Source organism: Haliotis rubra, unplaced genomic scaffold (genome assembly GCF_003918875.1).
Source record: "Haliotis rubra isolate DU_JTF1 unplaced genomic scaffold, ASM391887v1 Scf894, whole genome shotgun sequence".
Taxonomy (NCBI): Eukaryota; Metazoa; Mollusca; class Gastropoda; order Lepetellida; family Haliotidae; genus Haliotis; species Haliotis rubra.
Window position 1 is genome coordinate 91955 of NW_025767628.1, and position 24641 is coordinate 116595.

The 24641-nt window shown below is 40.3% G+C and overlaps 2 protein-coding genes across 7 annotated transcripts in view; one reads left to right on the forward strand and one right to left on the reverse strand.

The window, feature by feature from the left end:
- LOC124263684 (calcyphosin-like protein) overlaps nt 1–21776 on the forward strand; it is a 31038-nt gene extending 9262 nt beyond the window's left edge. Inside the window, exons 5-7 of one of the 5 annotated variants that reach the window (XR_006894909.1) lie at nt 12788–12799; nt 20765–21132; nt 21502–21776. Coding sequence is in view for 3 of the 5 variants with exons in the window: in XM_046698340.1 (XP_046554296.1) it covers nt 12788–12799; nt 20765–20866 (114 nt within the window). In the remaining 2 variants the exon portion in view is untranslated. Of the gene's footprint in view, nt 1–1280; nt 2224–6826; nt 8672–12787; nt 12800–20764; nt 21482–21501 lie in introns of those variants that run through there. The other 4 variants (XR_006894910.1, XM_046698340.1, XM_046698341.1 and 1 more) reach the window with 4 other exon arrangements.
- The window catches only part of LOC124263683 (dentin sialophosphoprotein-like), a 101435-nt gene continuing 96598 nt past the window's right edge, over nt 19805–24641 (reverse strand). For both annotated transcript variants that reach the window (XM_046698338.1, XM_046698337.1), the window contains exon 24: nt 19805–20767. In XM_046698338.1, coding sequence (XP_046554294.1) covers nt 20658–20767 — 110 coding nt within the window. In that variant the 3' untranslated portion in view covers nt 19805–20657. The remainder of the gene's footprint in view (nt 20768–24641) is intronic.

Sequence of the window (24641 nt, forward strand, 5' to 3'; positions counted from 1 at the left end):
TGTATCATGGTCTGGACTACATGGTATTGGTTGACAGCTTGAAGGTTCTAATGTTTATCATGGTCTGGACTACATGGTATTGGTTGACAGCTTGGCGGTTCTAGTGTGTATCATGGTCTGGACTACATGGTATTGGTTGACAGCTTGAAGGTTCTAGTGTGTATCATGGTCTGGACTACATGGTATTGGTTGACAGCTTGAAGGTTCTAGTGTGTATCATGGTCTGGGCTACATGGTACTGGTTGACAGCTTGAAGGTTCTAGTGTGTATCATGTTCTGGACTACAGGGTATTGGTTGACAGCTTAAAGGTTCTAGTGTCTATCATGGTCTGGACTACAGAGTATTGGTTGACAGCTTGAAGGTTCTATTGTGTATCATGGTCTGGACTACATGGTATTGGTTGACAGCTTGTAGGTTCTAGTGTGTATCATGGTCTGGAGTACATGGTATTGGTTGATAGCTTGAAGGTTCTATTGTGTATCATGGTCTGAACTACAGAGTATTGGTTGACAACTTGAAGGTTCTAGTGTGTATCATGTTCTGGACTACAGGGTATTGGTTGACAGCTTGAAGGTTCTAGTGTGTATCATGATTTGGACTACAGGGTATTGGTTGTCAGGCTGAAGGCTCTAGTGTGAAATGTCAAAGTGTATATGTCAATAGGAGAACTCGCTCAATTATATGTTGACAAAGATGAAGGAATATATTGCTTTCAAACTTCTTTAGTTGGCTATACAATACATGATAAAGAAATACACAAGACATCAATGAAGTGATAAGTTTTCTTTAACTGTCAACATGGGGTACACATCCCTTATTAATATCTTGATACATTTTCTTGACAATGCTTCATTGTGTAATACTGCCTGCCGGCCTGCACTGCACCAGGATTTGCTGCTGTTGCTATGCTTCTTGCTTCTCCAAACCTGCACCTGCTGCTTACAAACTATATGTTTTACCAATCACGACAGATATGGTAGTTTTGCATGATATCTTCTTTTTTAGATGTTTCTATTCTTTTCAATATATCCATGTTGTTTCATAGGATCTCAGACAGGCATGATGACGACATACACAAAACTGGAATGAAATTCTGATTGTAAATTCTATGAGCTCTTTCCAAATCAGACCTGAATGAGTTGTGTTAAATGAAACATTGGTTGCTAAAGTTGTGTTAACCTGTCTGTAATCTTTGTACAATAAAGGAAGGGGATGAATTCCTCCTTCATCTGCCCGCTGCACTGTAAGCACCAGCCTTCACCCACACTGCTTGTTTCAGATTGAAGCCGAGGAGTTTCAGAATTACTACTGTGGTGTGAGCGCGTCTGTGGACAGTGACGCTTACTTTGACCTGATGATGCGACAAGCCTGGAAAATATAAACCAGCATCATTTCAGTGCCTTCCCAGCTTGCATCCCTGTCCTCCATCACCTCTGTATTGTGTAGTCTAAATGTAGAACATTTATTAGCTTGGAATATATCTTGCTCAAGATGTGACAGCAGTGTTCTATAAGATACTGACATATTCGAGGGTAAATCATTTTTGGGAAACATCTTCCAAAAAATCTGTATATTTAAGATGGATATCATTTGTAGATGTAAATATTGATGTAAAATATCCTCATGTATGTGAACTGTAATGTGTAGATACTGTGTAAATGATTTGTTGTAATTGTAATGTCTTCCTCCCTGTTTGTCTTCCTCCTCACTGCTTCCTCCAAGCACTGTTGCCACTGTCTCACTGTCTGGTCGGGCAAGCACCACCACTCTCTTGCTCAGCCAGACCACTACAGGCTGTCAGTTGCAAACCATATGCTGTCAAAAGGGACACTTGCAGAATGAAGTCAAACCTTTAGGACTACATTTATTTAACTTTGAACTTAAAGTGCATACGCAATGCAGGTATGTGACCTTTTATCATGCAAATTGTTACCATGGTTACTTTTGGTTTTACTTGCCCTTGTTGATGCAGTTAACTCCTTGCCAGGATGCAGGAGGAAGCATGTTGTAGCCTAAGTTGTAGAGAGACTTGGCCACATCTACATGTTGTGTGACATCCCACTTTACATCTTGTTATTGTCTTGTCACAATCCAGTATTGTGCTGTCATCTTTTATCAGGGTATCTTTTGATATCACCATAGTTGTATTGATTAACAGTATCAAACATCCATACCGTTTGATAGTATATGTTAATTCATACAAATAAACTTTAAAATACTTATTGGTGTTCTATTTCTTTGTCTATGATTTCTTGTAGAAATGAGATAGTCATTCTCTTCCCACAGAGGTTACTCCTGTCATATCTTCCTACGTAACCTCTGTTCTAATACGGCCATATTTCCCGGTTCTCGTAAAATCCCCTAGCGGCAAAAGATCGTAACACGAATTATCTCCCTTCTTTCTATCCAATCAGAACATGTGTTACATCGACTTAGATTCAACTTGACTAACACAAGCAAATGTGGGGCCACAAATATCCGTAATCTGCCGGGGACTTGTGTTGATGTTACACACAAGACGTTTAATGGCTAGCTTGTCCGTTGTCAATGAGGGCGATGGAGACGCCACTGATCTGCCATAACATGACTGAGTTCTGTCTAGAAGAAACGTTTGTGCATCGCGCAGGGGAAGAAGTTTAGTTTTCTGGAAGCATACGGAAATTACCGAGGCCTTGAGAATGATCACTTTTGAAGCAACGTCGCTGATTGCACAACTAAATCTGATTGCCTCTAATCACAAGTCTTGAACGCTCACACCATGAAAGGGCTGTATTAGAACAGAGGTTACGTAGGAAGATATGACAAGTAATGTCTGTGGGAAGAGAATGGGAGATAGTAGGAAGTGGACCCATCAAACACTCATTTGATGTTTACACTCTCCCTTTATCTAATTTTGAAATAGCCTAGACGTTTGTGTCTCTTACAGACACAGAGAGCCTAAAGTTGACACAACATTCTACTGGCTGAGTGTTTAAGCATGACACAGCATTCTACCTCTTGACTGACTGTTCAAGCATGACGCAACATTCTGCTGACTGAGTGTTCAAGCATGGCACAACATTCTGCTGACTGAGTGTCCAAGCATGACGCAACATTCTGCTGACTGAGTGTTCAAGCATGGCACAACATTCTGCTGACTGAGTGTTCAAGCATGACGCAACATTCTGCTGACTGAGTGTTCAAGCATGACACAACATTCTGCTGACTGAGTGTTCAAGCATGGCACAACATTCGGCTGACTGAGTGTTCAAGCATGGCACAACATTCTGCTGACTGAGTGTTCAAGCATGATGCAACATTCTGCTGACTGAGTGTTCAAGCATGACACAACATTCTGCTGACTGAGTGTTCAAGCATGGCACAACATTCTGCTGACTGAGTGTTCAAGCATGACACAACATTCTGCTTCCAGACTCACTGTTCAAACATGACACAGGCATACAGGGTTTGTGAAAGGGGTACAAGTTGATTTATATCTGATGAATGGAAAAATCCTATGATTGAAACATCACCTAGTGATATTGTTGTATGCTTCACCATAGGTGCAGCTGTAACTCTTCTCAATGTTTAAACATGCACTCCAGATGAGATGTGCGTCTCCTTGTATGCTGCCCCATCCACCCTCCCTCTGGATGAAACATTACTTTGAAATGAACATAGTTGGGATTAGATGAGCTAAAACTGAAAGTGACACATCCCTCTTTTTTTTATCTTTTAGTCTTTGGCCAATAGACTATATATCTTGAAAAGCATATGAATAATTGTTCTTATTTGTGTTTACCATGGAAATGCATCCAACAAAATAATGCAGTATTGTTAAACTACCAGTGTGGTTTGACATCTGTGTGGACTGACGTAGGTATTTTGTAACATGTATGTTTGCTTTGTTGACTCTGCAATATGACTGCAGTCTGTAATTGGGCAAGTCTACACCAGTCCAGTGTCAACAATCCACACAGTGTGTCACAGAGTCTCATCACATCATCCACTTATTACAAGCACAGGTTACTGGGCAGCTATTCAAACCAATCCTTATTGCAGAGTGAATATGTGTGTATATGTATACATTTCTAACAAGCTGAGACATAGGACATCGGTGCACAAGGCAGCAGGGGTGGGGGAATCTGTACAGTTACCTGAATGCACCTGACACATGTACTATAGCATGATGAAGGTACACTGTGGTCTTGATGGTGGGGCCAGAGGGAAGAAGGCAGCAGCGGTGGGGGAATCTGTAGAGTTACCTGAATGTACCTGATACGTGTACTATACCATGATGAAGGTACACTGTGGCCTTGATGGTGGGGGAGAGGGAAGAAGGCAGCAGGGGTGGGGGGACCTGTACAGTTACCTGAAAGTACCTGATACATGTACTATACCATGATGAAGGTACACTGTGGTCTTGATGGTGGGGCCAGAGGGAAGAAGGCAGCAGGGGTGGGGGAATCTGTACAGTTACCTGAATGCACCTGACACTTGTACTAAAGCATGATGAAGGTACACTGTGGTCTTGATGGTTGGGCCAGAGGGAAGAAGGCAGCAGCGGTGGGGGAATCTGTATAGTTACCTGAATGCACCTGACACATGTACTATAGCATGATGAAGGTACACTGTGGTCTTGATGGTGGGGCCAGAGGGATGAAGGCAGCAGGGGTGGGGGAATCTGTACAGTTACCTGAATGTACCTGATACATGTACTATAGCATGATGAAGGTACACTGTGGTCTTGATGGTGGGGCCAGAGGGATGAAGGCAGCAGGGGTGGGGGAATCTGTACAGTTACCTGAATGTACCTGATACATGTACTATAGCATGATGAAGGTACACTGTGGTCTTGATGGTGGGGCCAGAGGGAAGAAGGCAGCAGGGGTGGGGGAACCTGTACAGTTACCTGAATGTACCTGATACGTGTACTATAGCATGATGAAGGTACACTGTGGTCTTGATGGTGGGGCCAGAGGGAAGAAGGCAGCAGGGGTGGGGGAATCTGTACAGTTACCTGAATGTACCTGATACGTGTACTATAGCATGATGAAGGTACACTGTGGTCTTGATGGTGGGGCCAGAGGGAAGAAGGCAGCAGGGGTGGGGGAACCTGTACAGTTACCTGAATGTACCTGATACGTGTACTATAGCATGATGAAGGTACACTGTGGTCTTGATGGTGGGGCCAGAGGGAAGAAGGCAGCAGGGGTGGGGGAATCTGTACAGTTACCTGAATGCACCTGACACTTGTACTATCGCATGATGAAGGTACACTGTGGTCTTGATGGTGGGGCCAGAGGGAAGAAGGCAGCAGGGGTGGGGGAATCTGTACAGTTACCTGAATGCACCTGATACATGTACTATCTAATGTGTAAATCTACTTGGCGCAATGAAAATACACTGTGGCGGAGACCATGGAAGAGATACCCATACGTTCTGGGGCTAGTCATCATGCGTGTCAGTCGCTGAAGATGAAAGTAAAAATGTCATTAAAAGTAATCTTGTGTCCAGCTCCACTAGCCAGCTGAGAATAGAGTTGACGAAAGACACACAGCAAGAAGTCCATGTGAATAAATCAGTATTTTTCCTGGCATGCATTTTGTGTTATTAATGTTACATTAATATTACTGATATTAGCTTGTTGATCATTTTACACAGCTGTCAGGTATTTAGTCTTCAGACAACAGAATAACACTAATGTCACAGACCTGAGATAGTTGCTGGACCTGTGCTAATGCTGCAGGCCACAGGCCTTTACACCATCAGTTTAACAGACCTGTGTCATGATACTATCTGTGTTGGACTTCGTTGGGCAAATGAGACATTCAAGGACAAAGACTCCCTCAGCTGTGATGCATGTTTGTTTTCCTGTACTGTCCATGTTGTGGATTGTGGCTGATGTGAGTGAGTGGGTGCTCCCCACATGTCATGCTGGCTGGCAGCATGCTGCTGTGATGTCATCACCTCTGCATGATTCTTTCTGTCCCACTTTCTGCCACTGGAACAGACACAAGGTAATACTTATTTAAAATACAGCAAATAGAAAATACATTGAAACAAATACCTTCGACACATTTGTTCCCCCAATTACAATCATAATTCTCTTTTCCTCTGTCATAACTTTATGATTTGTCCTAGTGTAGACTGAGTTTTTGTTATGCATGTATGTAACTTATAGCATGAATGTAATGTCATTTGCATGACTGGACCATTTTCACTCTGTCTATATCTCAGATCTTTTTTCTTTGAAACTGCAACAGAAATGTCTGATATCACTAATTTGTTATCCACATTGCATTGATTGGAGAGTTTATGGCAAATTCACCTTTTACCACTTTTTCGCACCTTTATATAAACAAGTTAGCAAAAGAGTTATTGGAGCCCCATCCTCCAAATCTCCACGGCTTGTATTTCGGTAAACCCACACTTACTCCTATCCATTCCTGTGGTTACCCATCATTAAATAACTGACTTACACACACACACAAATTCCTGTAATTGTTTGATGGACAGAATGTCTGTATATCCATCATCCCATACACATTTTTGTTTTCCCTATCTTGATGGGTGATCAGTTGGTGAAATGTTGATAAAAAATCCAGGGCAAGTAGGTTGAGATCATGAAAACCACAGGAATTGATCCAGGGGGTAGAGAAGGTTTACAAAAAGGCAATCCCTAGAGTGGATGTGCTAGTGACCACTACCAGCCAGCTTAATGAACCCATCAACAAAAACAAAAGGTGTTCTGTCTTTGCCAAAATAGTGCAGTCTCCAGTCAAAGTGGTGTGGGGAGTCTGGTGGAGCCCAGGCCATCACTGTCACCATATTCCTCTGTTTCAGATTACCAGTGAAGAGTTTGTCAACTACTACGCTGGCGTCAGTGCCTCAGTTGACAGTGATGTGTACTTTGATCTGATGATGAGGCAAGCGTGGAAACTGACAACATAGTCAGATGACCTTTACCTTGATGGTAGCTCTGAAAGAGCTGAAGTAACAAGTTGTGTCCCAAAATATTTGTCTACTGAGTATAAGGAACTAATGAGAGTTGCCTGACTACAGTCTTTTGGGGGAACAGACCTGTCCTCTATACCATTACAAATGGATACATGAAATGAGACTGAACAGCTGTGTGACGTTTCAATACTTACCTATTCTTGCCAAGTTCTAATCTGTAGTATCCGACAGTGGGACAACAGTCCCGATAACCACCACTGTCTACAATTTATTGTGTTACACAGGCCCAGTGTGTTCCCTTACTTCCGCTTAGGCAAGTAATGGGTATTGTCCAGTCGAGTGTTATTTAATTGTTAAGATGTTCTTGCCTAAGGTATGAAAACAACTATATAAACAAGAAATGATTTTATTTAGTTACAAATCTGCTGGAAACATTTTTAATGAAGGAATAGAATATATATATATATATATATTCTGTATGTTTTTAAAGAAACATGAAATTACAAGTTGAATGTGAACTAAATTGTCCAGATTTTGAAAAATGTCTGTTTTCAATGGAAATTAGTATTAGCTTCAGGAATATAATGTTGGTTTATGAATATCAGTATTAATAACATGAAGTACTTGGCTCACTTGCACACAGCAAGAATAATATCACAATCAATCTAAGGTACAGTCGACCTTACAATCACCCTACAATTAGCATTTCCCACACGAGTAGTCTACATAATGAACACTGTGCTGATCTTGGCCTGATATCAGAATCCAAGCTAAACTAGAGTTTCAGATTAGCTGCCTTGATACACAAGATCAAAGCCATATGTTGCAGACACCTTGTCCATGGTGTGTTGTTTCACACTTCTTCCAGCATTAAGCCAGGTGGGAATGGTAATCTGAGATATCCACTCAGTAGTATATGTAGTAACAGTGTGTTGTGTACTGACTTCCAGGTAACCAGATTTTTTTGTTATTTAATCTCAAGTGCTGCCTTATTGTTGAAGTGTTGATCCTGATAACAGGCTTCAACAAAATATGAAGGCAATGCATAGGTGTGAAGTTGTATATTGATGTGAAATAGAAGCTGATAATAGAAAACAATGATGCTAGTTTGGTTCCAAACTGTTGTAAGTTGTAGCTCACAAAGATCTTAAGTCACTTGTGCAAGTAGACGACAACTGAAGCCGAAGCCAGATAAAGATCTCAGGATTTGCAGTAGTTGTAGCAGTGAGATTGTTTTGTGCAAGTGGGCCTTGATGCACACCTAGACACCATTACCCTACAGATATTCAGTCCAACATCACCTTGAAATACATCACTCATATGAACACTCTTCATAATGTTTTTATGGAAGTATTACATATAGATTCTCCTTTGTACTGTCTTCCCCTTGTATTGTGGCTGAATGTTTACCTGTATCATGGACATATTGATAGCGTTCCCTTATTGGATTATCATGTAGTGGCTTTCAGTGACATTCATTACACATAAACGTATTCAGGGATGGCATTTTACCGCGGATTTTATTTCAAATTGTTCAATTGTGAATCGTCTAAATCCATTGAGAAACCCCCATTCGATGACACAATATTAAGTTTTCCTCTGAAAATAGATTTTCCTGTTGCCATCCCTGCGTATTGGAGACCTGCCTTGAAGGCTGACTGTCCTGTCAATACTGGCTTGTCTGCTTCAGACTGAGTAACATGGTGGACATGGTGTTTTTGTTGACATAAACAAACCAGTGTTACACGGCATGAGTAACAAGCCATGCCGCCACAAACACAACCTGGAACTATGCAGGAACTTTACCATCAGGCTGTAATGAAATGCTAGGTCAGCTGGAGATCTGCTCTCAGGGTTTAAGGCCTTGGTAAACAGTTCATTCTTATGTCTAACATAGTAATGTTTATTGATTGTATTCGTTGAGTCATCTATCACAATATCACATGTTTCAGTCTGGTCACCGCAGCCATATAGCTGGAATATCTTTCTTTAACACTGAAATTGTCAGTACTGAGTATGGAGCAATCGGCCATGTTTGTACATTAGAGGGTTCATCATACACCATGATTAAATGTTGGTTCGAAGAATGCTGTTGGATGAAATGAAGTCTATGCAAGTCACCACCTGTTATACTCTGGTATACCCTATTATACCTTGTTAGCCAGACGTAATCACAAACCAACAGATTTTCATTTTAGGTTGATGGCAGGTGATTAGGCCAAAATCCATTACTATGATCCAGAGAAAAAAACAGGAATCCATGGAACGAAAACATTAACACATCAGACATTTAAAGCAAAAAGTATGGATGGGAGGGGTTAGGGTCACCAGTATGGAGGGGACCCGATAGGGTCACCAGTATGGAGGGCAGGAGATAGGGTCACCAGTATGGAGGGGAGGAGATAGGGTCACCAGTATGGAGGGGAGGAGATAGGGTCACCAGTATGGAGGGGAGGAGATAGGGTCACCAGTATGGAGGGGAGGAGATAGGGTCACCAGTATGGAAGGGAGGAGATAGTCACCAGTATGGAGGGGAGGAGATGGAATCACCAGTTTGGAGGGGACCCGATAGGGCCACCAGTATGGAGGGGAGGAGATGGAATCACCAGTTTGGAGGGGACCCGATAGGGTCACCAGTATGGAGGGGAGGAGATAGGGTCACCAGTATGGAGGGGAGGAGATGGGGTCACCAGTCCAGTATGGAGGGGAGGAGATGGGGTCACCAGTATGGAAGGGAGGAGATAGTCACCAGTATGGAGGGGAGGAGATGGAATCACCAGTTTGGAGGGGACCCGATAGGGCCACCAGTATGGAGGGGAGGAGATGGAATCACCAGTTTGGAGGGGACCCGATAGGGTCACCAGTATGGAGAGGAGGAGATGGGATCACCAGTATGGAGGGGAGGAGATAGGGTCACCAGTATGGAGGGGAGGAGATGGGGTCACCAGTCCAGTATGGAGGGGAAGAGATGGGGTCACCAGTATGGAGGGGAGGAGATGGGATCACCAGTATGGAGGGGAGGAGATGGGGTCACCAGTCCAGTATGGATGGGAGGGGTTAGGGTCACCAGTTTGGAAGGGACCCGATAGGGTCACCAGTATGGAGGGGACCTGATAGGGTCACCAGTATGGAGGGGAGGAGATGGGAACACCAGTATGGAGGGGAGGAGATGGGATCACCAGTATGGAGGGGAGGAGATGGGATCACCAGTATGGAGGGGAGGAGATAGGGTCACCAGTATGGAGGGGAGGAGATGGGGTCACCAGTCCAGTATGGAGGGGAGGAGATGGGGTCACCAGTATGGAGGGGAGGAGATGGGGTCACCAGTATGGAGGGAGGAGATGGGGTCACCAGTCCAGTATGGATGGGAGGGGTTAGGGTCACCAGTATGGAGGGGAGGAGATGGGGTCCCAGTATGGAGGGGAGGAGATGGGGTCACCAGTATGGAGGGGAGGAGATGGGGTCACCAGTATGGAGGGGAGGAGATCATTGATAATGTCAGAGCTTTTTTCAGCTAGTTCAGTTTAGGCTGAAATAGTGTCTTATCCACTTCTATGCAAACTCTTGTGTATATACACAAAGAACTTAATTAAGCACCCTCTGTATTTTTGCAATGATACGTTTTCAACAGGTACATAAAACGTCTTGTGGTGACCATGATGGAAAAACGTTTTTTCTGACCGGTATGATCCTTTGACTCATAAGAAATGAAAAAATGATTGGAATCCATGTTGAATTTATGATGATATTTGCTTATATTGGAAAAAAACCCACTGATTTTCATACAAAACTATGTCTGTACAAGTTTAGTCCTGGGCCCCCTTTCACAAAGGACTAAGTTGATCGTAAGTCACTAAGGTAACCTTAGTGCAATGTTAAAGAATGGGAGTTAAGGTTAACCTTAGTAAAGGTTGCTTCGTGAAAGGAGCCCCTGGAATGTTAAATGTTAAATTTATTGGCATAATGTGAATATTCAAATGTCATTTTGCAAGTCTTACACGATTCAAGGTCTATGCCGTGTGTAACCTCCAAATGTGACTGTATGACAGCCAGCACGCTCCTCCTCATACACCCTGTCAGCCTCCTGATCCTCTGAAGGGACAGTCTACACTATTCCACTAGAGCAGCTTCCAATTGGACCAGGTTCTGAACAGGAGGATCCCTTTTTTTGCTCACGACGACCAATCATGTCTCACATATGCTCCAAAGGGTTAAGATCGGGGCTCATTCAATCATGAGATATGTCAGGGGTGCTTAACTCAGTTCTATGTGTATATATCAAGGAAATTTTAACAGCATGCTTGTATTCATATGATTAGTCATACATGTTTTTTTCACTGTTATTCCGTGGTATCCTGCTTTTCAGTCATTATTGTCAATACATGTTATTTATTTGTCTATGATGCTTATTCTGGTAACAATACAATAAACTTTTTTGACAACATTGTGTTGGAGAGCAGCCTTCAGAGTGTGCCCGGTTGTGTTTGTTGGTCCTATACTCAAGAAACATTGTTTGTTTATGCAGCCTTAACATGTACTAAAGACACTTAACGTTTAGTTGGCGTAATAATGGATCTTCTGAGTAGAACACTTGCTAAATGTACACTGGACATAGAACAAACTGGTCCAACTTGGAAATGCATTAATGAGGAAGCCGGGTGATGGCAGCAGCCTGTACTAAGACATTAGAAGCTGTTGGTATGGGTTGCTTTAGGGAGGTCAGGATTGTGTCACTGCATCACATGTCTGATGATGTCGTACACAATGCGTCAACCCATGTAGCCATTGATACTGCATTGATTTACAAACATTATAGTTAAAAACGACAATCAGAATCAGTGTAATCTTTTTGAATAATGAGGAGATGGACATAAAATACAAAATTATAACATAATTTGGAAGACAAACTTGTGAATGCTATATTTGTGAAGTCAATGTTAATTTTCTTGGGAAAAGGTCACAAAATGGCATTATTTGTGTGATATGTTACAATGCGTTGATAATATTGCTGTTATTCAGAGCTCTTCGAACTGTTGTATAAGTGCTAATTACCCAAATGTATTTCAAGTTAGTTAAGTGTAACTGTCCAGTATAGCTGAAGGGGTCGTTGTCGGCATGGGTACTACAGATATGTAACCTGGCCATAATGAAAATACAGAAACATACCCTAGGACGATTCCATTCCCAGTGTGTCGTATTCTTGATCGGAACTGTCATGCTGTTGTATTAGATACATTTGATTGCTTTATGTAAGTAATGAGAATACACAGTAACGGATATTTCGCGATGCATATGAATACCAATCGCAATCAGTTGAACGGGAACAACTACATGCGTTTTTGGTTTTGGATTGCGGAATATGGACTCGTTCGCCTTTTAGGGTACCGGGTACGTTTCTGTATTTTGACTTTATTTAGGGTACATATCTGTATATAGAAACGTACCTGGGGTACGTATCTGTAGTAGCTGTGCCGACAACAACCCCTTCAGCTCCAGTATATTAAGTGAATGCATGTGGCAGGAGTTTTGGAGGAAGTGGTGACACCAGCATGCAGGGACCTGACCAGTAGCTTCTGGAGAGTTGTTGATCATGGCTCAGGTGTTTTAAGTGTGTAGATGTGCATGACATTGAGTAAACTGGATGAAAGTATATTCTTATGAGTTTCAGACACTAATCACTGATATGAAACTTGTAGGTGTTTACTTTGCTGAAGATGTTTGTTGAAACAACTGCAAGATTAGTTGTGCGAAATCTTGATTTGAAGAGATTTTTGCCTGCTATTGCTTCCTTACGTCAATAAAGATGGAATGAGCATGTACTAACACTGACTTTATCTCCCATTACAGAAGGACTTCAAGGTAGGTGGAGCAGTGACAGCATGGTGTCAGGGGGTTGGGGAACTAGACTGTGTATCGGTAGCGGAAAAACTTTCCACCATTTCTACTTGAGGTCTGGTCATTAATTCCGAACAAATTGTAACTTTTAATATCCTATTATCCAGACACTGACACCACTACTTGGCCCAGTCTGAATCCCCCAACAACCTGATGCCAGCATACAGTGATGTCTGCTTCACAACAGCTTCAGTCTTACGTGAAATGTCTAACTTCAGTAGCTAGCTGACCATCCTTGTTGGAGAAACAAGATAGTATATGTATATTCTGAATGCTAAGATGGTTTAGATATTTTACTTCTTAGTAATCCTAATAATACAATCCCTCTGACATCAAAGCCATAAATTCTTTAGGCTGTCAATCAAGGCATAAATTTCCAAACATTTACCACCGACATCCTCTTCACTGCCAACAGATCTACTTGTGAGGATACCCTATTCTTCTCTTAACTGCAACTGCTGATGTGTAAGGGTCACCTCGGGTTCCGACGCCACTTTCTGACATCACTTCTTGTTCTGAAGCTTTCGTTGATGCTACTTCCTGTTAGATATTGCCTGTGTCTTTAAGCCAGTGTAAGAGTATCCACTACCAGGTCTTATAAACATTGTTTCTCACTGTCAATTTCTGTTTCCTGTTGGTGATACTTAACTGATTTTTCATGTTATAGTGGCACTGATGTCTCTCATGACATCAGTACCCCCAGATACATCACTTGGCTATCGTATAGAAACCTTACATTATATTGCATTGCATTGAGCTATGATTTTCATGTGAACCAGTGATGTACCTACACACTAGTACACTATTCAAATGGTCAACTCATCTTGTTTTGGCTATTCTCAAAATTGATTTTAAGTTAAGTAGGTGTTTTAGACTGTTTGCTGATCACATTTGTCTAAGTGTGTCTGGGTTGTTACTGCTACCCATGTACAGTCAATCAAACTTGTATTTTGTTAGATGTTTGCAAAGGCTGCAACCCGATCTTTGGGAGAATCCACCTTCCACAAATGTGTTTCTACACCTGTCTACTAACTATAGTCTGTCTGCAGTGAAATCATACCGATGAATTTCACTTTAAATAAAAAAGTAAATCAAATTAAGGGAAATTAAGATTGCGAATCCTCATAATTTTACCTTGCCAAATGAACACTTAAATCTCAGAATTTTATTCAACTTATGATAAAAGTTGTTTAACAAACGATCATAGAATCAAATTGCTATTATTGGTTTGTATTACAAGGGGGTAAGCGCAGTAGATGGAACAGTGAAACAAATGCACGTGAGGTAAGTGATGAGCGTTAACTTAGATCAGCCCTACTTGTTCTTGGTGTTTCATCTAATGTGCTTACCCCCCTTGTAATACAAACCAACAAAAGCGATTTGAAACCATGATCATTTGTTAAACAACTTTTATCCTAAGTTGAATAAAATTCTGAGCTTTGAATGTTCAATTGGCAAGGTAAAATTATGAGGATTCGCAATCTTAATTTCGCTTAAATCGATTTACTTTTTTGTTTAGAGTGAAATTCATCGGTGCGTTTTCACTGCAAACAGACTATAGACTGATCTTGCGTCTTGTACTGCCTCAAGTTGTCAATCTGCTATTGGTGTGACTGCACCAGGGTAGATGATGATGATGAAGATGTTCAGTTTGAATCAGCAAACACCTTACCAAATGTTTACATCTGGGCACAACTGAAAGAAGTGATGATTTCCTGCCTTGCATATACACAGCTGCATTTCATACAAAGGATAGGGTAATCTTTACAACTAAGAGACATGTTGACAGTGAAGAGGACATCAGTTGAAATGAAATAGTGATTGACAACCAAAACAGGAATTTATGGCTTTGGTATAGCAGCGGTAAGGTATTTGATGGTATGTCTATCTAACTATACTTACACACTTTGAAAATGTGTTGTTGATTTTGGCGTGGAAGCAAATAAGACAACGTTGGCAGCATATTTGAGCTTGTCTCAACCATCAAATGATTTAAGAGGGTTAATTTGTCTTTAGATTGTGTTTGCTGATGTTGATGTTCTGACCTCATCTTGGATGTGTGCCAGGAGAATCTGTCAGTCTTGTCTGGCTATAGTAGCTGGAAGTTGTCAAGGTCAAGGACGGTCCACAACACTTTCTATTTGCTGATTGTGACTTATGAAACAGCTTATGGTAGACGTCTGCCTCGAGTTGCCCAAGAGCATGCTCTCTTGTAAACTGTGTCATGGCATTGTTCCAAGCCAGTGCTGCTCTTGATGCCCATGCCATATATGCACCCGACTCCAGGGATTGCACATGACTTTGCATTTTGCTCTGGCAATTGTAATGTGGGAAGATGTGTTTTTGTGATCTTGTCCACTTCCAGAAACATGAAAAGGGATTGGGACACACACCCTTTCCTTGTATTTCAAACATTCACTAGTTTATTAACATTTGTCATACATATAACCTGAAAAAACTTAAATGCCTTTTCAAAGTGTGTCAGTATAAAACATGAATGTTTCAATTTTGCCATATCGCTTCCAGTGTTGACTTATGGAGTTGTTGTTATCAGGCCAGAGCTTCCAGCACTAACTCTTGTTACTTGTTCTAGTGAGTGTATCACCCAGTTGCAGATTGCCAGCCTGGCCTTGTGTATATATTGTGTCCAGTTTATGATGAGATCAACCTAGAGGTGTTGCATTGATGATGTCTGCTAGTTCCACTTTGCACATTACATACTTTCTCGTCACCAAACATGCACATTAGCTGATAACGCACTGACAGTTTTCTTAAATAATGATGCTTATTGTAGAAAATCACTACCCTGCCATTTAAGACATCTCAGACAGTCAGAGGGCAGGCAGAATGACTGATCAATGCCTGAAACCTGAGTGTGAGAGTGTTATCTGCTTTTGTTTAACAGTCTCATGTACTCAAAATATTCAATTGGGAATTAATGTGACACTATTATTGGCTGTGATCACACTATTCACATGATAAATATACAGCATGTAACTTTACAACCATTGCAAGATTTCTCATTAAATTATTTCAGTGAAATTTCTGACATGCTTCCAAGCAATGAACTTTTGAACTGTTAGCGTTTGGAGCACACTTTGGTGTGGAGTTTAGTGCAACATAAGAATCCATATTTATTACAGATTAAAGATGAAAATGCAGCAGAGAGGGTTCGGGTGATCCTGGCACAGTCAGGCTGGTAAGGCTGATCATCAGCTCAGGGCCCTCGCCCCCTGTACACGCAGCCCAGACAGCGAATGGGAATTCTCCCAGGAAACACTGCCTAGTCGAACCCACCAAGAACTTTTCGGAGAATATGAAAGCTCCCCAACACTGCAGCCTTCTGCATTACCCAGAGTGTCAGAAGGACTGTGCTCCCGGTGGAGAACCCGGGCACTCTCCTGATCTGCGCCAAGAGATCAGGAGGTCCGCATATTTATCATGCTTTTCCTGAATCTTACCAATCACATTGCTGTCAAAAGGGTCAGAAAATTCAATGATATAAATAAATTCATTGGCTTTATCAAAAAGGACAAGATCAGGTTTGTTAGCTGGAATTCTTGTGAGACTGTATATGGGCCTGTTCCACAGAAGTTTGAAAGCATCATTTTCCATGACGCCCTGGACATGTTCAGGGTCATACCATGGATGGACCTTGGAGTCAAAGCCACAGACATGGCGGAGACGGTAGTAAAAGCAACGAGCCATGCCATCATGTCGTTTAAGATATGCTGTTTGTGCCAAAGAAAGGCATCCACTGACAAGGTGTTGGACAGTCTCTGTAAATTCATTACACGGTCGACATTTCATGTTAATATATTATTGTTATCATAATTATTATAAGTATAATAAGTGTTCATAATGAAATCCTTATTACATAACAGCATAAAACAAAGCACAGGAAAATACAAACAAAAAATCTTACATTTGTTCTGGAGAATGCCAATGCCTGGATGTGGTGGTGTTAGGTCTGGTGTAAGATCAGTCCATCTCGTTTAATGAAGGCCCACATTGTTCTGGCATGGTGAGGATATATCTGTATGATGTAATTTTGTATACAGAAGTCTGACCTCGAACAATTGCCCTCACACAAACTTTCACAGTCTTGTTGTCTTCCTAATTTACACTGACAAGTCAGCAGACGCAAAGGTGGCTACATTCAACTTCCCTCCCAGGTGGGGTAGTTTTAAGAACAAAAATAATTACAGGGCCAGGTAGTCTGAAACAACAAGGACATATTGTCCAATAAACCTGATGGCAGTTTTATACGGCATGTGGCTTGTTGAGAAGGTTGACATTAGGCCCATAAATCTGACCTGCTTCTGTCAACACCTGCTTGTTTCCTCCCAAGGTGCAGTTGTGATTGACAAGAGGATACATCTGGAATAAGGACTACAATGACATACCCACGATTGAAAAAGAGGATCATGTGATTTCAAAATGCTAAATAATCACCCCCAAAATGAATTTGTCAGAAAATCTTTAGCCTGTTTTCATGACAGCTGTGGAGAATACAGTTATAGAAAAAAACCCATACCTCTTGGGGGAATAGTTACAACCAGAATCACTATAAAACCTTCACTTGAAGTAACAGGAACATAAATATAATGTATATACCCTCTCGAAGTCTATTGCCCTGCCTGCTGGAATCACTCATGCTGGTACAGAGTTCAGCCAGCCATAAAAGTGACACATTCAGAGATTGCACAACAGTAACTGTTGCTATAAACATTTAGTGACGTCTAGTGACCCACTGACTTTACAGAGCCTTGATTTTCTCAGAATATTCATTTATCAGAGATTTTCCCAAGAATAACCCTCCCCAAGGATAGTATATACAGTCACTGTCACAGAGATAGTCTATACAAAGCCACCTTGTCCAGGGGATAGTCTATACAAAGCCACCTTGTCCAGGGGATAGTCTATACAAAGCCACCTTTGTCTAAGGGATAGTCTATACAAAGCCACCTTATCCAAGGGATAGTCTATAGAAAACCACCTTATCAACGGGATAGTCTATACAAAGCCACCTTGTCCAGGGGATAGTCTATACAAAGCCACCTTGTCCAGGGGATAGTCTATACAAAGCCACCTTTGTCTAAGGGATAGTCTATACAAAGCCACCTTATCCAAGGGATAGTCTATAGAAAACCACCTTATCAACGGGATAGTCTATACAAAGCCACCTTATCCAAGGGATAGTCTATAGAAAACCACCTTATCCCAGGGATAGTCTATAGAAAACCACCTTATCCAGGGGATAGTCTATACAAAGCCACCTTATCAAGGGGATAGTCTATACAAAGCCCCCTTGTCTCACAAAGTGAGAATGGTCTTGAAAGGGATAGTCTATAGAAAACCACCTTATCCAGGGGATAGTCTATACAAAGCCCCCTTGTCCAGGGGATAGTCTATACAAAGCCACCTTATCCAAGAGATAGTCTATAGAAAACCACCTTATCAAGGGGATAGTCTATACAAAGCCACCTTATCCAAGGGATAGTCTATAGAAAACCACCTTATCCCAGGGATAGTCTATAGAAAACCACCTTATCCAGGGGATAGTCTATACAAAGCCCCCTTGTCCAGGGGATAGTCTATACAAAGCCACCTTATCCAAGAGATAGTCTATAGAAAACCACCTTATCAAGGGGATAGTCTATACAAAGCCACCTTATCCAAGGGATAGTCTATAGAAAACCACCTTATCCCAGGGTTTTTCTATAGAAAACCACCTTATCCAGGGCATAGTCTATACAAAGCCACCTTATCCAGGGGATAGTCTATACAAAGCCACCTTATCCAGGGGATAGTCTATACAAAGCCACATTATCCAAGGGATAGTCTATAGAAAACCACATTATCCCAGGGATAGTCTATAGAAAACCACCTTATCCAGGGGATAGTCTATACAAAGCCACCTTATCCAAGGGATAGTCTATACAAAGCCACATTATCCAAGGGATAGTCTATACAAAGCCATATTATCCAAGGGATAGTCTATAGAAAACCACATTATCCCAGGGATAGTCTATAGAAAACCACCTTATCCAGGGGATAGTCTATACAAAGCCACCTTATCCAGGGGATAGTGTATACAAAGCCACCTTATCCAAGGGATAGTCTATAGAAAGCCACCTTATCCAGGGCATAGTCTATACAAAGCCACCATGTTTTTCATTTCAGCACAATTTTCTCCAGGAGATATGTGGAATGATGTAAAATAGAAAGAGAAAAATGACTTCTTAAACTTTCTGTGTATTGAACTTGCAACCTTTGTGTATAATACTCAAGAGATATGTTATATTTCTCTCCCTGGGTTCAGTGAAAGTGTTTGAAACTTCAAAATGTGTACATAAATGTTGTTTGATTGGCTTTTTAGAAGATGCTATTTGATGAACATAGAGACTTTTCTGGGTTTCATCTTCTTTTTATTGTTTGGTACAACATTTCAGGGCTTGTTCTGGCCCCATCATCAGGTAGGATTAAAGTGAGTGAGTGAGTTAAGTTTTACGCCTCACTCAGCAATATTCCAGCTATATGACGGCGGTCTGTAAATAATCGAGTCTGGACCAGACAATCCAGTGATCAACAGCATGAGCATCGATCTGCGTAATTGGGAACCGATGACGTGTCAACCAAGTCAGGGAGCCTGACCACCAGATCCGGTTAGTCGCCTCTTACGACAAGCATGGGTTACTGAAGGCCCATTCTAACCCAGACCTTCACAGGTTAGGTAGAACTAAAGAACAGTAACTGGTCTCTCAAAATCTGCATGATTTTATACTTGATCCACTCCCAATCTAAGTTAATCCGATAATTTTGCAGTAAACAATATTTTATATATTCATGATAACTCAATCATATTAGTCCTGTTAGCTCTATCCATGTCTATCCTTCATGACCTCCACATGTATTGCGTCGTCATAGCATTATGACGTCACGAGCGGTTACTGTTCTTTAGTTCTACCTGATGATGGGGCCAGAACAAGCCCTGAAACGTTGTACCAAACAATAAAAAGAAGATGACACCCAGAAAAATCTCTATGTTCATATATAAATGTTGTTTCCACTTTTCACTTACAGTTAATATACAAGATACAACACTTCCACTCTGGTTTTTATCCCACGTGTTAGCATGTGAGGTCTTAATGTTCCAATCAAAACCAGTTTATTCAATTTTTCATTATTGTATCGTTGTGATGAAATAGCTTTTTAAAGTACATAACTCTTTGATTTTGAGAACAAGAGAGTAAAGCACTGTTCCATGTCCCAGCTCACACAGTGTGATCTCATCAGACAGATGGTTCTTACTCTCCCACTTGAACATTGACTTTCAACAGTCGGCCTCAATGTGGAACAGGGCCCTGCACAGCAACAGCAAACGATAAAGCTGCCCTATAGCAGCAATCTCATGAAGACAGGCACACTTCTACACATTGCTTGTAAATTTCAACATCTGAACAAGTAACAAAACAGTCAGCTATGTCAAGTACTGTTTAATGAAAGACGTGCAACAACTTGATCACATTTTAAGAGTTTTTGTAATGAATGATTCAGAAGGATATGTTTTGATACAATACAGTCAAAGCTGAAGGAACATACGATATTACTTGGCGTTATTCATGGTTTGATACACATACAAAAGGATGATTAATAAGAAATTGGCAGGGGCAAAACTTACTTTGAGACAGCCGTTGGTTTGACACAATGTGTGGCTGTATGTTAACATGCACTGATAAAAATCAGACAATTCCTTCATGGTGAAGCTCTCCCAGTAACATTTTTCAAGTCTGCCCATCTTCATAACCAGTCAGTCTTTTCATTCTTTTGGGACTAAATAGTTAATATCTGTGTTCCAAAGACAGACCTGTCCCAGCATAGTTGGGTCTGTGATATCCGATAAACTTTTTTTGGTTTTTGTTTCAGATACTGAAAGAAGAATTTGAGAATTATTATAGTGGAGTGAGTGCATCAATCGACAGCGAAGCCTACTTTGATCTCATGATGCGCTCAGCATATAAACTTTAACAACAAATGGAGATATAGAAGGAAACCAAGGGGTGGATGTAATTCCGACTTGAGACCCAGTATAGAGACTATCTCAGTTGTGTATATTTGGAGGAACTGAGTTATACTGCAGCACCATACATTCAACCTATCTCACAGCATATCTTCTCATCTAATACTATAGCTGTTGTCTAATGCTGCAGTCAGCAACATTCTAGCTGTATCATCGCGTTCCAAAAACAAGTACTGCTGCACCACAAGTGGTTGATAGCTGAGCAATGACCCAAGTGGGTGACACATACTCAACAAGGTCACACATGGTAACATTGGAAACTCACTTACATGTGATCTCAATAACAGGATCTGACCATGAAACTAACACAAGGGGAGGTAACTTTAGTAGGTGATGGAATCTTTCATAAACCAAATTAATTATTAAGACTGCACATAGCAATATTATGGACGATGATCACCATAAATAGGATATAATGACATGTTAACGAGTCGGCAGTCTGACAACTGTTATTCATATCCTACAGCAACTATGGGTAATGAAGACCAGTTCTAACCCGATCTTCATTGGTTAATTATGCTGATGACAGCCCACAGTTACTCACAGAAACCAGAGACCATATGGTCTCTGCAGAAACTTACAGGTTATAAAGTGAGATAATAGCACCTTATAGGATCAAATTTGTGTTTTGAAACAATTACTATCTTTTGGAGTACAATAGTTCAAAGGATGATAATTTATGAATGTCAAATTCTGTAGTATAAGGCATACAATGTTTTCAGAGTATATATATACACACACACCTGATAAAAGAGTAAGAATATACTCTGAGACATTGTGTCCCTCATATTACAGACGTTGACATCATTCAGCTTTCACCATTTATGTGAATCACTTCTAAATGCCATTCAAAGACTAGAAATATACTACCCATCAAAAGTTCAGACTTACTAGTGCAAATGTAGCCACTTACTTCAGTCAACTGTTCTAAACTAGATTTTGCAAAATATTCCATACTGTTTAAAGGTACTGTTTACACATGAACTGATGTATTATAAAACAAATAAGTAACGTTGAAAATATTATTGTCATGAGTTCAATAAATGCTGAAACTCAGTGAAAATTGGCGAATTCTTCACAAAACTTTACACCAAAACGCAGCTGTTCACATGCACGATATTTTCACATGCTTTTCAGCAATTTGATGCATGATCCTCACACAATTCATCTGCATAAGGTTTACAGTTGGTTCCCCAAGTTAGTGAAGAAATTCATCTTCGATGTAAACACCTACATATACATAACATATAGTGAATGCTTTTAGTGAGTCTAAACTTTTGATGGGTAGTATAGTTCAATCTATTTGTGGTGTTTTAAGGTTGCTCCTAGGAGGGGGTGAAGTGAAGATATATTTGGGGGTTTCCACGATGTAGGATTCATACACAACAATGTGTTCACACTTGGTTTCTGCCTGTTGTCTGTTATCAAGTGGAAAGTGTCTGTACATATTCATGTTGAAATACAATCAGCTGCTGCTATTGCTTGTACAGAGCCTGCTTCATCCTGGGTGGTGCACTGTCAGCATACGTGCCATCATTGTGCCTTGAATGTCATGTACAGCACTACTCATTGCCGATTCTTTGTTGAAATATTTTATTCTTGAAGAGAACAGTTACCAGTACCACTAATAAATGAAGTACCCTCTTAGATGTATCTTGTATTCTGTACAGCTTCAAGCCAAGAGTCCACACAACCCACCGTATGACAAAATCATGGCTATCGCTCAATGAGGTTTAATAAGACTAAGTTTGGAACTGTCAAGGATCAATGATTCACAATACATTCCAGGGCGACGTCATGCACCTCACACAGCTGTTGGGTGCGCACACAGATAAAGAGTGCTGTGAAACTAACAGTTACATTTATATCACAAAATTCATAATCAGTGTGGTCATGTGTATAGTTTTGAAAATATGAAACCTCTGGTTAACGTCGTGGATTCCATGTTATTTATGATGTGTGGTGCCTAACAACAGTTACCAGTACTGTTTCACTTATATACCATAATTTCTCACATACCCATGTAAATCTCACGACAATACAGTCACGTAATATACTATATTTTCTCACATACCCATGTAAATCTCACGACAATACAGTCACGCAATATACTATATTTTCTCACATACCCATGTAAATCTCACGACAATACAGTCACGTAATATACTATATTTTCTCACATACCCATGTAAATCTCACGACAATACAGTCCATAAAATACTATATTTTCTCACATACCCATGTAAATCTCCGACAATACAGTCCGCATAATATACTATATTTTCTCACATACCCATGTAAATCTCCACGACAACAATACAGTCATGTAATATACTATATTTTCTCACATACCCATGTAAATCTCACGACAATACAGTCACGCAATATACTATATTTTCTCACATACCCATGTAAATCTCACGACAATACAGTCATGTAATATACTATATTTTCTCACATACCCATGTAAATCTCACAACAACAATACAGTCATGTAATATACTATCTTTTCTCACATACCCATGTAAATCTCACGACAACAATACAGTCACGCAATATACTATATTTTCTCACATACCCATGTAAATCTCACGACAACAATAGTCAAGCAATATACTATATTTTCTCACATACCCATGTAAATCTCACGACAATACAGTCACGCAATATACTATATTTTCTCACATACCCATGTAAATCTCACGAAAATACAGTCATGTAAAATACTATATTTTCTCACATACCCATGTAAATCTCACGAAAATACAGTCATGTAATATACTATATTTTCTCACATACCCATGTAAATCTCACAACAACAATACAGTCATGTAATATACTATATTTTCTCACATACCCATGTAAATCTCACAACAACAATACAGTCATGTAATATACTATCTTTTCTCACATACCCATGTAAATCTCACGACAACAATACAGTCACGCAATATACTATATTTTCTCACATACCCATGTAAATCTCACGACAATACAGTCACGTAATATACTATATTTTCTCACATACCCATGTAAATCTCACGACAACAATACAGTCATGTAATATACTATATTTTCTCACATACCCATGTAAATCTCACGACAACAATAGTCAAGCAATATACTATATTTTCTCACATACCCATGTAAATCTCACGACAATACAGTCATGTAATATACTATATTTTCTCACATACCCATGTAAATCTCACAACAACAATACAGTCACGCAATATACTATATTTTCTCACATACCCATGTAAATCTCACAACAATACAGTCACGTAATATACTATATTTTCTCACATACCCATGTAAATCTCACGACAACAATACAGTCATGTAATATACTATATTTTCTCACATACCCATGTAAATCTCACAACAACAATACAGTCACGTAATATACTATATTTTCTCACATACCCATGTAAATCTCACGACAACAATACAGTCATGTAATATACTATATTTTCTCCCATACCCATGTAAATGTCACAACAACAATACAGTCATGTAATATACCATATTTTCTCACATACCCATGTAAATGTCACGACAACAATACAGTCATGTAATATACGAAGCTTAAACTAATTCTGAATTGCATGGCTGCTGGATCTTGATCTAGTCCTTGATATTCACTAATTTTCAGAAACATTTGAAAGTGCCAAATGAAATCTTTGAAACAATAGACCTTGTTTTGTGTCAGATATTATTCTG